The sequence below is a fragment of the Tyto alba genome, unplaced genomic scaffold (genome assembly GCF_018691265.1).
Source record: "Tyto alba isolate M040663 unplaced genomic scaffold, T.alba_DEE_v4.0 Super-Scaffold_12, whole genome shotgun sequence".
NCBI lineage: Eukaryota > Metazoa > Chordata > Aves > Strigiformes > Tytonidae > Tyto > Tyto alba.
In genome coordinates, this window is record NW_024881274.1 from 5101684 (window position 1) to 5118141 (window position 16458).

Consider the following 16458-nt stretch of genomic DNA (forward strand, 5'->3'; position numbering starts at 1 on the left):
CTTTCATTGACTACTCGATGTAGGGGTGCAGGAACCGCTGCGTAACAGTGACGCCAGATGAGGAAACACAGGCAGCAGCGCCAGTAAGGCGGTGGGTATTAAAGCCTTAGTGAAAGGCATCTATAACTAAAAAAATAGAGGGAGATGAGTGATAGGGTGCTGGGTCATGAGGAAGGCATCCCAAAATGCTGCTTTGAAGTGCAGAGATAGCACCAGCTCAGTCGTGCTGGTGCATCAGCAGTTCCCAGGAGCGGTTTTCCAGCCCCGGTTTGTTCATCCGAGCTGTGCGTGGCGTCTGTCTGCAGGGCCTGGGTTCCTGCCTGGCCGCAGCGGGAGGTTTTCGGCAGCGGCCTGGCTTCAGAGCCACCCGTCCCCCCTCCCTGTGCTGCTGCTGCCCCTCCCGAGAAACAGCAGCAAAGGCAGGGCCCGTCCTTGAGCTCGGCTTGGGGTGGGGGTGATCCAAGCTCTGCTGAGCCCTGCAAAGCAGAGATTGGAGCCAGCCCCGGCCTGGCAGTTGCCCGCGGGCTCGCAGCCAGCCCTTCTCCCAGCCACCAACGTGGGGGAAAAGCTGAGCCGAGGGATCAGCAGAGCCCCTGCGTTGGCTCCCAACGCTTGTCCCCGGCCCGCACAGCCCGATAGAAATACGCTGGTGATTGAAAAAACTTTGGCTCCGTAACCAACGCTACAGCCTGAAACCTGCCGGGAAGGTGGGGCTTGCGGCACAGCAGCGGCGCCGGCCGGAGCTGCGAGAGGGAAGGGAGGGTTCGAGCTGCCCCGATGCCATTTGCTCCCCCGAAGCAGGACACAGAGGCGAAGCGCCGAGGAGAGGGACGGGGCTGTGCCGAGGCAGCTCCGACCCGCGGCCCCACGCTGCGCCCCGGCCTTTGAACTACGGCAGCTTTGGCCGAGAGACCCAGGGCTTGCTCCACATTTAACCAGAAACACACTTTTCCTCGGCTTGCTTTAAGAAGAGGCTGTTGTGAAGTAAGGAAAAGAGTGGCTGAGCCAGAGCCCAGTGTTTCCCACAACCGCGGAGCCTTTCATTTTCCTCCCCTCGGAGGCTGTTACCTGCAGGCCGGGATGGCAGCGACTCCCTCCCCAGACCATTGCTGGAGGCAAACCAGACCTGCTCCCAGCTCAGCGAGAGCTACTGGGTGGGAGAAGGACCCACCAGCAGAGGCTGGTTCTTTTCCCTGACATGCTTAATCTTTTTAAAAAAAATTAAAAAAGAAACCACGAAACAAATGCTTGTACAGTGAATAAGCCGATTTATTTTTGTCCTGTGCTCACACAATCTCTCTTCTTTCCCTGACAGGTCACAGATCATTAAAATAAAAGTTTCTAAGAGGAAAATAATTTAAAACATACACGCAGGGCTCCCTTCCAACCTCCCCACACCCACATCTCCACCACTTGTGCTTCATCTCACGTGTAAGTAAAGCCGTTGAATCTCAGGAGCTGGGGATGGAGAGCCCGCCGGGGTGTCGGTGAGTCCGTCTCACGCTGTCCGGGGCCGCAGCCAACGCACTGAACCCCCCCCCGAAACACGCTCCGAGATCCAACTACTTCCCCCATAGCCTGGAAAACGTGCCCGGGGCCAGACCTCTCCCCTCTCGGCAGCGCCGCGGGCTGCTCCAGGCCTCCCTCCTGCATCGCCAGGTTTCCTTCCCTTGCGTTACCACCCCGAATCTTCCCTCTGACGTGCCGCCCTCACCCCGTATCACATGCACAGGACTGGCTAGGAAAAGCCATTTTTAAGCTTTTTCAGTTGCTGGTAAAGTCAGTATACTCCCAGCTGTGCTATATTGTAAATACAGCTTCTAGGATCGTCTCCGTGGCGGAGACCGACAGTGATCAAGGCACTACCCCCACCCCCCTCCTGAAAACAAAGGAAGTCAGACCAACACCTAGGGACAGAAGAGAATCCTATAATGTGATCACACGGTTACACTGAATCTTTATGGCAAAGAGAACATTTAGCAGCTTTGAACGTTTGGGCTTCTCCCTTTTACTCAACACAAGCACTCTAGACCCTATAGGGAAAAACAGGGCTGAAGCCCTAAAAATCAAAGCGCAGTTAAGAAACAGGAATCCTAACAGCTGTCTAATTTCTATAAGTGACAAGCCCAGGGCCTGGGGTGGGGACCCTCCGCTCCCCTTGTGCGGTACGCTGACCAGGGGGGCCCCAGCGACCCTCCCCACCTTCCTCCTCCAGCAGTTCCCCAGCCAGTCAGTGGGAGAAGACAGCGTTTGCATGCAGGCTGCTGCGTGTGCCGGCTCAGCGTCCCAGCGCGGCGCTGGCTCGGCGGCAGTGACATGCTCTGAGTGTGGTAGGGGACGCGTGTCGCACTGGTTCTGTTAACCCTCTCCAGTTCCACACACCCCACCCCCCCCCCATCCCCACCCCCAGCAAAATCCTAAAGCTCTACATGCCCCCCCTCCCCCCCAACCCCGCCCCGAGGCGTCACAGCTCCACACGTACAGTAACAGTTCTCTACCGAGCCCCCTCTGAGCTTCCTCGGACTGGAAAGGGTTAATGGAAGTCACACCACTTGTGTTTCCATGTGTGCACTGGTCTGATCTAGGAAGGGATGTTGGTTAATCTGGAATTAAGTCAGATTGAATCACACACGCCGATGTCAAAACTGGTTCAGGAAAAAGGAGGAAAAAAAAAAAAAAAAAAAAAAAAAAAAGGAAAAAAAAAAAAACCAACTACCTGAAATCACAGAACTTTGGAAGTTCAGAAAAATGTCTCTCCTCTAACTTGTTTTAAGTTCATTTGCTTAAATCTCTTTTCTTATTTAAAGCCAGTTCCTAACAGTAGTTTTTCCACCTCTGCCAATCTCCCCACCAGAGATGCCAGCTCGTTTCCTGCGCTCAAAGGATTCCAGGTTGTGGAAGGCGCCGGGCTCGCCAGTGCAGGGTCCGCTCCTCCCCGTCCCTCCCCGCAGGGAGCCCCTCAAACCTCAGCCTGCAGGTCCCGCAGTCTCTCCCGCACACTGACCGGCAGCAGTCACGTTTTTTTTTTTTTTTTGAGAAGATATATCGGATAAGAAGGCGTGAAAGTTCCTCTAAGTACTTCCAGGCTCAGCCCTTCTCCAGTTCTCACTTGAGCGAGTGTCCCACTCCTCCCGCGTCGCCGTCCCTTCACTTCCTCCGGTCCTTCTGTTTCCGCTCCTGCCGCCGGGCCTGCTGCTCAGCCACGGCGCGGGGTATCAAAATGACGCTGCCGTCGCTGGCGTACTGCAGGGCGTACTGGCTGGGGGAGTAGGGCTGCCCGTTCTCGTCCCGCAGCCGGCCGAACACTTCCTGGTAGAGGTTCTGCACCTTCTGCTTCATCTGGCGGATGGATTTGAGGAATTCCACCTTCTCCCTGAGCAGTTTGGACTTGTCCCGTTGCAAGTCCTCGACGTCCCGTTCCAAGTTGAGGATGGTGTCCAGTTTCCTCTTGCGGCAGTTCTGGGCAGCCATCTTGTTCTTGCCTCGCCTCCGGATGTCGCGGATCAGGCTCAGCTGCGCCTCGCTGAGCTGGTACTTGGAGAGGAGCTCGTTGAACTCCTCCACGGGCAGGTTGATGATCTTGTCGTTGGTGAAAGGGATCTTCATGGCTCTGGCTCGGTGCTCGTCCCTGCTCATCTGCTTGTCCAGGAACTCGGACGGCTTCTCCTTGCTGCTCTTCTTGCCGGCGCTGGGCAGTTTGGGCTCCTCGGGATCCAGGGCCCCCGGCGCCATGTTGTAGGTGTGGTTGTGGCCAACGTGCTCCAGGTAAGGCAAGTAATGGAGCTGAGACGGGTCCTGGTAGCTCATGCGGCAGAACTTGCTGTACTCTGGCTGGTATCCAACCGCCCCTTCCGCTTCTTCAAAGTCCACGTTTTCAGAGTCTGAGCTGTAGCCGACAGCTCCTTCCTCGGAAAACGAGGAGGAGGAAGAGGACGAGGAGGAAGAGGAGGAGGAGGAGGAGGCTTCCGAGCTGCTCAGAGAAGCAGGACTGTGGCCAGAATCCAGAGAAAGACCTGAGTCGGAATCAAACTCCTCTTCCAGCTGCGAGGCCTGCACGGGGTTGAAACCTTCTTCAATGGCCAAGTCCATCAAGCTGATCTCGTCAAGCATGGCTTCGTCTAGAAGACCGCCCAGCGGGTCCGGCAGCTCGGGGCCAGCCGTCTCGTTGACTGTGCTGTTCAACTGGGGAGGGAAGAAGATGCCGCTCAAATTGGTGGAGCCGAAGGTGGTGTTGAGGCCGGTGGAGTTGTCGGGCGCCAGCTGGAGCAGGGCCGAGCTGCCGGCCATGGAGGGGCTTTCGATTTCCGAGCTGAAGAGGGAGAAGTCCTGTGAGCAGCTACCCAGAGAGGCCTGATGCAGGCTGACATTCTGATTGATGGGAGTGTTCGGAGCGAGGCTGTAGTTAGAAGTCAGCAGGTCTCCGCTTGTGCCGTTGTACAGGGTTTCAGCGGTCGTGTTGTTCACTTCCATAGCCTGGAAGAGATGTGAAACAGCTCGGTAAACGAGCCGCGCTCGAGCCCTGCCAAAAAGAGACAGGACAACGCCGCCAGATCCCACGGAAGGAGCTCTCTCTCCAGCAGCAGCCCAGCATCAGCCGCCAGCCGCAGGAGGGTTAAGGCAGCAGCAGTAACCTTCACCGCGCCGGCGGGGACAAAACCAAAGCAGCTGGGACCAACCCCAAACTACGACTGTCCAGGAACGGGGGTGCTCAGGGCGGTCGTCGCGCCTAAATTCAACGGAGCCCGTGCCTGGAGGGGCCTCCCCACAACCCCGCCTGGAGCTCACCTGCATTTCCATGATAGACATGAGGTCCTGCCACTGCTGCTCCAGATCGAAGGGCGTCTCGGGCTCGGCGAGGAGAGGAGACAGCAGGCTGGTCTGGATGCCCGCGGACCTGCTCTCGCCGGGCACGGCTTCGCTCAGGGTGGAGACATCCGCAGCTGGAAACTAACCACGTGAGGCAGAGTCAGTCCCCGGCTGATCAGCCGCGGCCAGGCAGCCAGCAATCCCAAATGCCCTTCCACCTCCGCGCGGGCAACCGCTTCTCCTTTGTTCAAAAGCAAACTGGTTGCAGTTTTTTCCTCCACAGTTCGCTAACGAACTAATGAGCAGCGAAGCTAGAAGTCTTTTAATTAATTGTGACCACCCCATCCCCCCCGCCCCCCCCCCCCCCACCGCTGCTAGTTTCGCAGGCACAACCCCTGGAGCCTCCTTAAGCAGGCTAACCCAATTTACTCCTGGTTCTGCGGTCTGGGTTAGGGGTACAAGAGGCACCGAAACCCTGCCGAGCGAGCGAAGGAAAGCCACCGCTGCCTCCGCATCTGCTGAAGGGCAGAAACCGTCGCCCCGTCCGCTCACCTCTGAATTCTCCCCGAAAGGGAAGGTGGCCTCCAGCAGCCTAAGGCACTCCTCCAGGGACAGGGCTGTCTGATCCTCCGTACCGGGCACCTGATGGAAAACACAAGCAATCGTAGCCGCGGGATTAGAGGGGTGGTGATGAGAAACGAGCTCCTTACAGCGGGGTTTTTATTACAGCGCATCCAAAAAAGAGCCAGAGGCCCCACCCAGTGCTTCGCAGATTCCATCCTGCTGCTCCGGAGAGCGTCAGATCGGCCCCCGAGCGCAGCGGGGAAGGGGAACGTGCTGCCTCTGGCTCCCGACGAGCCTCACCTACTGCCAGCCAGCGCAAGGACTCGGCTCCAGGAGGGGGACTCCGCGCCTACCCGCGCCTCTGCCAGACAACCAAAAGGCACAGCAAGAACCAACCGCCCTCGTCCCAGCGTCCTGCCGACGGTGACACGGCCATTACCCTGCCCGCCTCGCTGCGGCTCCCCGGCCCAGCGGGCAAGCCCGCGCTTTCCCCGACATCAAAATCCTCTTGTCCACCCGGGGAAAAACCTTTATCCTCCGGCTCGGCAGATCCCCGGTGCGAGTCCCACGCGATGCCGCTCGCCCCGAAAGCCGGCCGGAGAGACCCTCGCCTCCCCTGCGCCTCGGTGGGAGCGCAGCACACACACCCCCCCCCCCCCCCTCCCCAGCACACCGCGTCGCCACGGGCGCAGCCCCCAGCCCAGGGGTATTTACCTGCGCAGGGAAACTCTCCCCGGTCTCTCCATCAACTAGTAGGTTTCTATCCAAGACCTCGTTCCCTCCGCTCCTCCAGCTGTCCCCACGCTCCCTCCCATCGCTCAGCTCTTTGTCCACTTCGCTCTCTTTCTGACGGTGGCTGTAGTCAAAAATCTCTCGCCCAGCGCCGAGATCAATATCCTGTCTCCACAGGATGTCAATCAAATCGATGTCCTGAAAAGACAGACCAGATTTCCTTCAGCCCTGGGCAGGGTCCCCACCCACCGGCCCCTCCCAAAGGACCCCCCCCCCCCCTCCCCAACCCCAACACTCCTCCTCCCAGGCCTGACCCGCAGCCCACCCGCCGGGCACCCCGCTTTCCCTGGGTGGTGGCGCGGGGCCTTTCTGCCTCCCGGGGTTCCCGAGAGCGGCTCTGCGGGTCCTGCATGGCGGGCGAGGCCGGTCCCCCCACTCCCCACCGCCCATGGCTGCCCGCCCGCCACCGGGAGAGGCGGCTGGGGCCGCCCGGGGCCCACGTCGCGGCAGTGGCTGCGCTGTGGCCGCCTTGCATCAGCCCGTGGTGCCATCCCGGCCATTTGCATAAGGGGTGGGGTGCGCCGGCAGGAAAATCCCCGCATTTCCACCCACCTGATGCAACTTGAGCCGCCGCCGCTACCGTCGGCCCCGCCGTTACCGGGCTGCCCGCAGAAAACCCCCCCCCAACCATCCTCTTCCCCCCCCCCCCCCCCCCCACCTCCCGCCGCCCACGGAGCCTGCCCTGCGCCCAAACCGCCGCTCCCCGCCCCGCAGCCCCCGCCTCCCGGCAGCCTGCGCCGCCGCGCCGCGCCTCCCCCGGGGCCCGTTCCCCCCCCCACCCCATCCCTCCCCGCCACCGGGCGCCGGCAGCATCACCCCCCCCCCCCCCCCATCACCACCTCCCCCGGTACCTTTCTCATGTCCCCAGCTGCCGCCCGGGCCGCGGCGCACCCCGATCATGGTCCCCGGGAGAACGGGGCGGGGGGGGGAAGGCGGCGGGGCGGGTTAACCGGGGCGCGGCGCCGCGTACGCATCGCCGGTCCGGGGCGGCTTGGCTTCGGGGGGGGGGGGGGGGGGGAGCCGCGCTCCAGCTCCGCCCTCACCGGCCACAGGTGCCCCGCAAAGAGCCGCCCCCCCCCCCCCCCCCCCCAGCCGGTTAGCTGCGGCGGGATGTCCCCATTCCCCCCCCTCACCCCACCCCCCCCGCACCGTCTCGGTTGGGCCGGGCCCGGTCCCGCCGCCCTGCCCGGCCCGGGCTGCGGCGCGCCCCGCCCGCGCCCCCCCCCCCCCCCCCCCCCGCGCCCCCCCCCCCCCCCCCCGCGCCGTTACCTTGGCTGCGGCGGCCGCCAAGCCCCGCCCCCAGCCCCGCCCCGCCGGGCTGCGGCGGCGCCCGGGACACGCCCCTTCCCCCCCCCTTCAGTCGATACGGGCCGCCAAGCCCCGCCCCGCACCCGGGCGGCGGGTCTTCTACCAATCCGCACCGCCGGAGGCCACCGCCCCGACCAATCGCTGAGGACGGGGGCAGCCGCCTCGGCCAATGAACGGCCGCGCGGCGCCCACTGGGTCTCTCCCCCGCCCTGGCGCAGCGCGGACGCCCCCCCCACCCACCCCCCCCCCCCCGGGCCCGGCCTCGCCCTGCGCCGGTGGGGGGGGGGGGGGGGGGGGGGAGCCTCATCCCAGTGCCCGGGGTGACCTTGACTCCGTCCCCCCCCGGGAGACCCCGACCCGGAGGGGGCGATCCGATCCGCCCCCCCACCCGTCTCACCCCGGTCAGCCAAACCCCCCCGCAGACCCTCACAACGCGCATGGGAGCGAGCAGGAACCGGGACAAGGCCAAGTGTAAGGAGATTCCGCTCCCCACCCCCCCCCCGCCCCAACCAGACCCAGTTTGGGGCGGGGGGGCTTTGTGAGCCGGGGCCAAGGCTGAGCACCAGCAGCTCATCACATGTCACGGCGGTATTTTTATCCTCCTGTTGTGGAAACGGCGCCGGGCAGCAGCGGTGCCTCCCGCCTTCCCCACCCCCAATGCTGCAGAGGGAAGCGTTGGGGTTTAAAAACCCAGCTTTGGCTTGAGGCTAAGGAGGGGTGGGCACCCCTGGGTTTAAATAAAATAAATAAAATTAAAATTTAAATTCGAATCCTCCGTTTTGGATGATGCCCAAAGCTGTCGCTGCAGCCCCCCTCCCCACCCCCCTCCGCTGCAAAGCCCCAGAGCCCCACACCGCGCCCAAGGGCGAGCTGCAGCTCCTAAAATGTAGCAATAAATAAATAAATAATATATAATATCAATAAATTATAAAATATAAATTAATTAAAATAAAGAAATGGCCATATTCCCCCAGCAAGGTCGCGCCAGGCCCACACGACCTGGGGGGCAGTTGCAATATTTTGAGTGCGGGGAAAAGTCAAGGAAAAATTTAAAGACCGGCCCTAAAGCCATCTGCATATCATCATCATCATCATCACCATCGTCCGCCTAACAAAGTGGGGGGGAGGGAAGGATTAAGCCCTGCAGGTGCTTTCCAGAGGCAGCAGCTGCTGCTGGGAGCTGCATCGCTCACATAATATTCCTGTCCGGAAGGCTGGGCGGCTGCTCAGGGCTTACCGAGGAGTCAAGGTTCCAGACAAAGACACTAAAAATTAAAAAAAAAAAAAATATATATATATAAAAATAAAAATAACCCCCCCAACAAACCGCACTGGGGTAAAGCTTTGAAATAAGACTCGGTGCTTTGAAGCGTCATGCCAGCAGCGAGTACGGTCTTGCTGGCCCCGGGGTGGGGAGAGGAGAGGGCGATGTGACGGCGTGACGGTGTGACGATGTGACGTGGGTGTGCGAAGCAGGCTCGGCAGACGGGATTTCCTGGCGCTGGGTGCCCGGGCGCTGTGCCCCCGGCAGCGCAGCGCACCCTCCAGGTGCTAGAAACACCCTCTCCTCCTGCCCAAACCGAGGATTTGGGGCAGGGGGGGGGAAATAAAACCACCACCAAAAAAAAAAAAAAAAAAATATATATATAAAAACAAAGAATGGCAATCTGAGGAAGAACACCTGGGATCAGGGAAGGTGCAGACCCGGATTTCCCCACGCTTCCCTGAAGGAGTGAGCGGAGCGAAACGGCAGCGTGGAGAAGCTCGGTCCCCACCCAGCACTGCCCAGTCTGGCTGGAGTTTTACCCCCAGCAAGGCCAGTCCGAGCTGGTTTGTGGCTGCACCCTGGGCACGGGCGGCCCGCAGCAACGGCATCTAATGCAGGGCTGCGTTTTAAGACAGAAAAAAAAAAAAAAAAAAAAACAAAACAACAGGCCTCTGGAAAACAGCAGTGCTATCGGCCTCTTGCCGCTCAGACCTGCAGCGTTTCTCTCTAAAATCTGAGCCTGGTTTCACTGCACATGGAAGAGTCCCCAGGCCCGTCACCCCCAGCCTCAGATTTGGGGAAGGACAGTGAAGTCTTCCAGGGGCTGCGCGTGACCTTGTAACGAGGCGTTTAATCAAATTCTTCCCCCTTCCCGAGACAGGGAATTACTCCTCTCAGTTATCAGGGGAAGAAAACGGGACGTGTGGACATCCGCCATTGTGTTCTGCGACCCTCTGACCAAAGCTTCTCGCGACATCTCCAAGGTCGCCGGTTGCAAACCTAGAGTGGGGTTATCCACCCTCACGAGTGGAACCTCCCCGGGGGCTCCGGAGCCAGAGGATCCCCATGGGCAGGGAGAAGCTGCCCGCAGATACAACCGAGGCACCATCCACGCGACCCACGGCAGCGCCCCGCCGCTCACCCGCCAATAACTAAACCCAAAACGATCATCACCTTTGTCTCACACGGCTTTCCTCACTCGATTCCCTCCCTGCTGCGGCGCCCAAGCCACATGATAAAATCCCCAGGGCACCCACAGCAGCTGCCCACCCCTCGCTGCGGGGGACAGGGGTGGCAGCACTTGAATTTGGCTCTCCCCATGCCCAACAGCTCGCCCGAGACACAATTTACGAGACGCGAGAGCGACGCTGTGGAAGGACCCGACGCTGCGAATCAGCGCTAACATCCCCCACACCACGGCCAGGGAGACGCCAAACATGCCGTGACAAAGAGAGCAGTGCCAAAAAGGAAAAAAGAGCAGCAGCTCCCGGGGACCGGCATTGCATCACAGCCTCCGAAAGGTTGTGCTCAGACAGAAAAAAATAAACCACTTTCCAGTTCACCTCTCCCCACCCGTCTGTGATGAAAACCAAGCAATAAACATCTCCACTGGATGAACTCCAGAGCCAAGTAACCCAACCGCCCGCTCGACACCTGGGATGAGGCTGTTACCCAATGCCCCTGTTTATTTCCCTGCCTCGTTTTATCGGTTTCACAACACAAAGCTATGCGCACAGGTTGAAATGCTGACCCCAAGCCTTTCCCCCCTCCTTTCGCTATTACTTTCAGACCAAGAAGAAAACAAACAAAACGACAAAACCACCCCACGCATACCCCTGGAGCCCTCTAATTGAACCGTAATTTAGCGTTACGCCACTCCCAAGTGGGGACCCACTTTTCCCAAGTGCTAAACACACAGAGCACCGCTCCCTCAGATGGATACCAGAGGGCAAAAGTCCCCCCCTCAAGGGCTCCCCTTCCCCCCCACCACCCACAAAAGAAGATCCTGCTTACCTCTTTGGTCAGGTCTCCGTTCACTGGGGCAGCCACCGCTCCCAAATCTTCCAGTTCTTCCCCAAAGCCCTGCTCAGCTCCGCTCTCCCTCACCCCGTTGTCGGGACTGGTCCCATCCTGCAGGCCGCTGCCGTTCTCTAAGGCGATGCCGGCGCTGGGCTGGCCCCCGGACACAGAGCCTTCGGGGTCTCTGTGCACCAACCAGGCGTTGACTTCTGTGGTGGGCACCTGAAACCTGTCCAGGGCCCTCACTTGGTTAAGCAGCCTGCGGGCGGTGAAGTAATAGTCCAGGTCTACGCTTTTTGGGTGGATGCCATATCCATCCAAGGTGTTACGCAGGTTATGAAACTGGGTCTGGGTGTAAGCGGAGCTCTGGCCAAGAATGATCTCCCGGAGAGGGGGGAGCTGCGAGTTCAGGTAGGTGTCCACGTCCACGCGAACGCCGATCAAGCTGAGCAGGATGGTGAACTGGATGAGCCCTTCGGTGAAGTATTTCTTCAGAGAAAGCATTTCTGGTGGTGGAGAAGAGAACAGAGGTGGAGAGTTGGGGAATTCAAAAAAAAAAAAAAAAAAAAAAACAAAAAAACACCACAACCAACCAAACCAAAAAACAAACCACCAGCGTCAGATGAATTCTCCACACAACAGGTTGGTTGGGTTTGTCTTTCCTCTGCCCCACTTTCAAACAAACAAAATAAAACAACGACTTCAGCGTACAGGTTATCGCTAAACAACAGGAGAGAAGTTTAAAGAACGTTCAAGACTTTCGGTTCAGGATGATTTTGTTTTCCTTATAAAATTCCGGAACTCAGTGATCGGCCAGTAGAGTGTAATTAAAGATTTAAATCTCACAAAGCAACAAACTCCCCAGAAGACAGCCTCCACCCTGTCTTGCCCTTTTCTTCGTCTTCAGAACCATTTTATAACACTGACCGTGCCTCTACATAAAAATCCGTGTGACTTACTGTCCAGAAACTCCACATACAGCGACGTTCTCTAGCCCCAATTCCCCACGCTCCAGGACAGGGTCTGCTCCCTCCGACAGCCGGCCGCTCTTCCCCTCTTCTGCTCCGCGAAGCTTCTTGAAGGAACCTTTTACGAGTCGAAGGTCCCAATCGTGGGAAGGTCCAAAGACTCCTCCGCTCCCGGCTGCGGTTTCATCAGCAGCTGAAACAGAACCAGAGAGTGAACGCGATAACACGCCGACGAGGCACCACCCTAAACATCGCACATGGCCCTACTCCACCGGGGAACGGCGGATTCCCCACGCGCGTGGGGGCCCCGGAGCGGATTTCGCTTGAAAGGCCGATTTTCCTGACACCACACGGGCACAGAAACACGCGCGGCGGAGATTACCTCTGGTGACAATATCGTCCGTACTTCCCCTCCCTGAGCTATTCTTAGGCTGGTGCGTCAACTTCCCCTCTCTCCGAAGGAATCCAGCCCCGGCTCCCTTTCACTCCTTCGCCCCGTTTCCAGCGGCTCCGCGAACACCCGTCACGGGATTTCCACGGGCGGCAAAACAACCCCGGCCGAGAGCTCCCGGGCTCGCCCCTCCCGCCCGCCCCCAGCCCGACGGGGCGGCTCCCGGGAGGAGCCGCCAGGCCCCGCCGCTGCCCCTCCCGGTGGTGGTGGGGGGGGGGGGGGAGGTTCCGGCGCTACCGAATTTTGGGGGGGGGGCGGCAGGACCATGTGCCGCTCCCGCCGCGGCCCCTTTAAGACAACCCCCCCCCACCCCGCCGCCGCCGCGCCTCGTGACCCGCCCCCCCGCGCGGCCTCGCCGTCCCCTCAGCACCGCCCGCCCCGCCCCGCCCTCCCCCACCCCCCCCCCCCCCCCGCCGCGCCCCTCAGCCCCCGCCGCCGCGGCCCCTTCCCTCGCCGCTCCGCGCCCCCCGACCCGCCGCTACCCGCTCGGCCGCCGCTCGCTGCCGGCCCCGCCGCCGCCGCCGCCGCCGCCGGCCCCGCTCCCGCTCCCCGCCCTGGCCAACCACCTCCCCCCTCCCGCCTCGCGCGGCGCCGCCGCCAATCGGCGTCGGGGAAAGGGAGGCGGGACAAAGCGGCGGCCCAATGGCGGGCGGCAGGTGAGGCGTTTGCTCCCGCCCCCGCCGCCGCTCGGATAGACAAGGCTGAGCGGCCAATCGGCGCGCGGGAAGCTCCGCCGGACCCCGTGCTTGGCCCGGCGGCCGCGCGCCGAGCCAATCGGAGAGGAGAACCGAGACAACGCGACCCGCCCCGCTCCCCCCCCCTCCCGCGCGGCGATTGAGTGACAAAGCGCCCTCCCCAATGGAACGCGAGGCCTCCGCCGAGCGACAGCGGCATCTGCCAATAACGCGACGCGCAGGAACCTTGCCGCCCGTCCCGGCGCTTGACTGGCAGCAGCGCCCTCCAATGCATGCCGCGCAGGGACACCACCCCCTTCGCCCCGCAGCTGTTGCCATGGCACCGCGCCCCCCGCGCAGGGCGAGGCCTGGGGCCGCCATGGCGGAGCCACCGTTGCCCCGGGGGTCCCCGCCGTGTGCCCAGGGCCCCCCCCCCCCCCCGATCCCCACACCCCTTGGGGGCAGACGGCGGCTCGGGGTGGGGAGACGGCTCCTCGGCCCCGTTCGCCCCCTCAGCGCGGCCCAGGGGCCTCCCCTGCGCGGCCACGGGCCCTGCGTGTTGAAACACGAGCCTGCCCCACGCTCGCCCACGGCCCCTGCGGGTCGCCGGCCCCACGCAGGCGTGAGGCAGCCGCCGGGAGCGACTTGCAGGCGGCAGGACTGAATCAAAACCTAACTCAGAGCTTCGCCTCGGGCCCCGCAGTGAGTCAGTGGTGGGGCTGGGAGCGCAGCCAGGGCATCATTGCCTGCTAACACACACACCCCACACCCCCCCCCCCCCCCCACTTTACTTTCTTCATCGCTCCAGCCCTTTGCTAATTAAAAGTCTTTAATTTCACACTCTGGCAGCTGCCCAGTTGGCATACCCCTGCTCATTACGCCCAGGCCTGTTTTGGGGTTGAGAAAAGCGAGCTCTCCTGGTCGGTTGCTCCCGGCCCGTGGCGGTGGGAGCTGCTGAAGGTGCAAATGGCTGCGGGAGGGAGGGTGAGCTCCCGGCCCTGGCTCACAGCTTCCCCCCGTGGGAAGGGGAAGAGCCCAGGGTGGGGGGTTCTGAGCCTCCTGGGGTGCTGACACTTGGAGCAGGAGGAGCCTCCCCACCACCCGGACAGAGCTGCCACCTTTGAGCTGCTCACTGCCACCCGCAACTCAATGGCCAAGGGACTGTCCCTGTGTCTGGCTGTCCCTTACCAGCCTAAAACGGTTGAGGTTCTCCCAGGACCCCCCCCCTCTAAATCAAGGGGGAACCCCCCCGCTGGTTTGAGTTTGACTGAACAACCGAGCTCTTGACGCCCGATGCCTTTTGAGACAATCATTGGCCCGGCAGAAGCGAGGGAAAGGCTGCAGCCCATCCCAACCACCTCAGCGAGTGCCCAAGGACCCACGCTGACTCTGAAGCCTCTCGATAAAAAAGCGCCAGGATCTCCCGTTAGAGCTGCAAAGGTGCTGTGAGCAGCTGCAGAAGCGGGGCCGGGGTCAGGTCCCCATCTCATCCTCCCCTCTCTGGGATGATCAACCACCAGGATCGCCGATGGGAACTCCGTAAGCTAGTTAAATAAGTTAGCGTGGAGCGGGGTTGGTGTTAAAACCGCCGCTGCTGTGCAGGTTATTTATACCTTCCACATCAATCGATCGACGTGGGCTTTCTGCCCAAATCAATGCTGGTGCCCACGGGGTGAGGGGCAGCCCCCGCCAGACCCGGCAGCGCTGGCGGGCAGGTAGGAGGTCAGGGCAGGAGGGCACCACCGCCCCTGCCTGCTATTCCTGCAACGCTGCAGCTGCCCGGCGCGGCCGCAGCTGCCAAAACCAGACACCCTCTTCCCTGCCCCAGAAACTCACCGGGACAAACAGGATGCCAGAGACAATAGTTCATCCGAAAAAAAAAAAAAAAAAAAAAAAAAAAAACCATGGAAAAGGAGCACGGGCTCCAACGCCTCGCAGCAGGGTGAGGCTTCCCAACTGGGGGTGTCTTCCCAGGGCAGTGAAGAACCCCCTTCTTTTTGGCATGAAAAGGTGGATCAGATGATCGTAGGGGTTCCATCCAACCTGGTTTTCTGAAGAACTATTTCTAAAGAACCATTTCTTTATAGCAAGGACCAAGCCTGCCGGCATGGCTGCGGGATGGGGGGACAGGCTGTGTGTCCCCCCCAAAACCATCTGTCCCCGACGCTGCAAGCAGGGATGCTCCAGAACATCCAGGGAGATGGGCAGGAAAGGGACCAGAACAGCCAGGGAAAGGTGGCAAGGAGCCTGGAATCTCCCAGATCCAAGCAATTTTGGGTCATGGGCTTGCTCTGCCCCAGTTGCTCCGTCTCACTAATCTCCTCCTGAAAAACAAGCCACGAAACACCCACAAAAACCGGGGTGCGGCCCCAGCCCACGTTGTGCCGCAACCGGCAATTTGCTGAGGCAACGGCCGTGGCCCCGGCACAGCCCTGATGCAGACCGGTTCCCCCTCGGTACCACGAGCTGCTGCTCGGCATGTTGTACGTCGGGTGGGAAATTTGGGGGTGCTGCCAACCCCGGGGGGGGTTTGCAGTAGGGATGCCTCCCTTTAAACTTTTATTCGGGCACCCCGTCCCCCCTCCCTGCACCCCACGGGGAAAACCGGTGGCATGGGAGTGTCCTAAAAACTTCCCCAGGGCTGTGGTCAGCCTCCTGCCAGCAACCCGAGCTGGGCTGCCCCCCGCGGGGTTATTTTTAGTGTGTCCCCCCCTCTCTGGGACTATTTGGAGGGCTGGCTGGCGTCCCCGGCCCTGCGCCCTGCCTGCCTCCCGGCTCTCCTCCAGTTTGGGCAGGCGAAAGCCTTTCGGTGCTTTCTGGCGAGGGGCGCACAGAGCCCCTTCCCCAGTGCTCCCCCAGGAAGACTGCCCCCCCAGTTTCTTTTCAGAAGGGGGGGGGAAAGTTAGGGACAGCCCGGGGTGAGCAGTGTCCCTCGGTGGGACGCGATGGGGAGTTGCTCTGGGCATGGCATGTCCCACTGCCCCTCGCTCCCACGCTGTGGTCTGGGCTCCCCCCGTGGGCGCAGCCCCCCAGGCACGGGGGGGGGGGCGGGGGGGGCTGTGCCCCATGGCTGGGATCCCTCATGATGGCACGTGGCGGGGTACCGACCCCCCCCCCAGCAGAGGCCAAATCCTGCATCAGGGATGTGCTTGTACCCACTGGCTGGACCTTACACTGCCAGGACCCCCCCACACCTCCTTCTAGGCCCCCACGGCAGGGGGGTTACCCCAAGTTAAGTGCAGCAGAGGTTAGGTGAGGGGTGACCCCCACCACCCCCCCCCATTGCTGAGCCTTTCCCCCCACTCTGGGGCTTCCCTGAACCCCTCAATTTAGGGTGCGTGGGGATCCCAGTCCTTTCCCAAAGGAGGAGTGGGAGGGGGGCACAGGGGGGAACAACACCCCCATGGCCACACGTGTGTTTCCCCCACCCCACCCCCCCACTGCGTCCACTGGGGTGCGGGACCCCCCCACACACCCGGGGGACACCCCCTTTCCTCCCTTAACAGCCGGGGGATCCTGAGCCCGGGGTGCAGCGGGGAGGAGTCGGGGTGCGGGGCCGGGGGGGACCGGGGCGGAGCGGGCCGGGGGGGTGGGCGGGCTCGGGGCGGC

The 16458-nt window shown here is 61.5% G+C and overlaps 1 protein-coding gene across 2 annotated transcripts; it reads right to left on the minus strand.

Moving 5' to 3' along the window:
• Positions 1-1245: 1245 nt before the first annotated feature.
• NFE2L1 (nuclear factor, erythroid 2 like 1) lies at positions 1246-12705 on the minus strand. Of its 2 annotated transcripts, none has more exons than XM_042787055.1 (7): positions 12658-12705; positions 11716-11917; positions 10751-11262; positions 6085-6300; positions 5359-5448; positions 4786-4947; positions 1246-4473 (listed from the first exon to the last, which is right to left on the minus strand). In XM_042787055.1, exons 3-7 carry the CDS (start codon positions 11258-11260, stop codon positions 3148-3150), a joined length of 2304 nt encoding a protein of 767 aa, XP_042642989.1. In that variant the 5' UTR covers positions 11261-11262; positions 11716-11917; positions 12658-12705; the 3' UTR covers positions 1246-3147. The 2 variants fall into 2 exon arrangements, with proteins under 2 accessions (XP_042642989.1, XP_042642988.1); XM_042787054.1 differs by lacking the exon at positions 12658-12705 and adding an exon at positions 12107-12320.
• Between the last annotated feature and the right edge of the window lie 3753 nt (positions 12706-16458).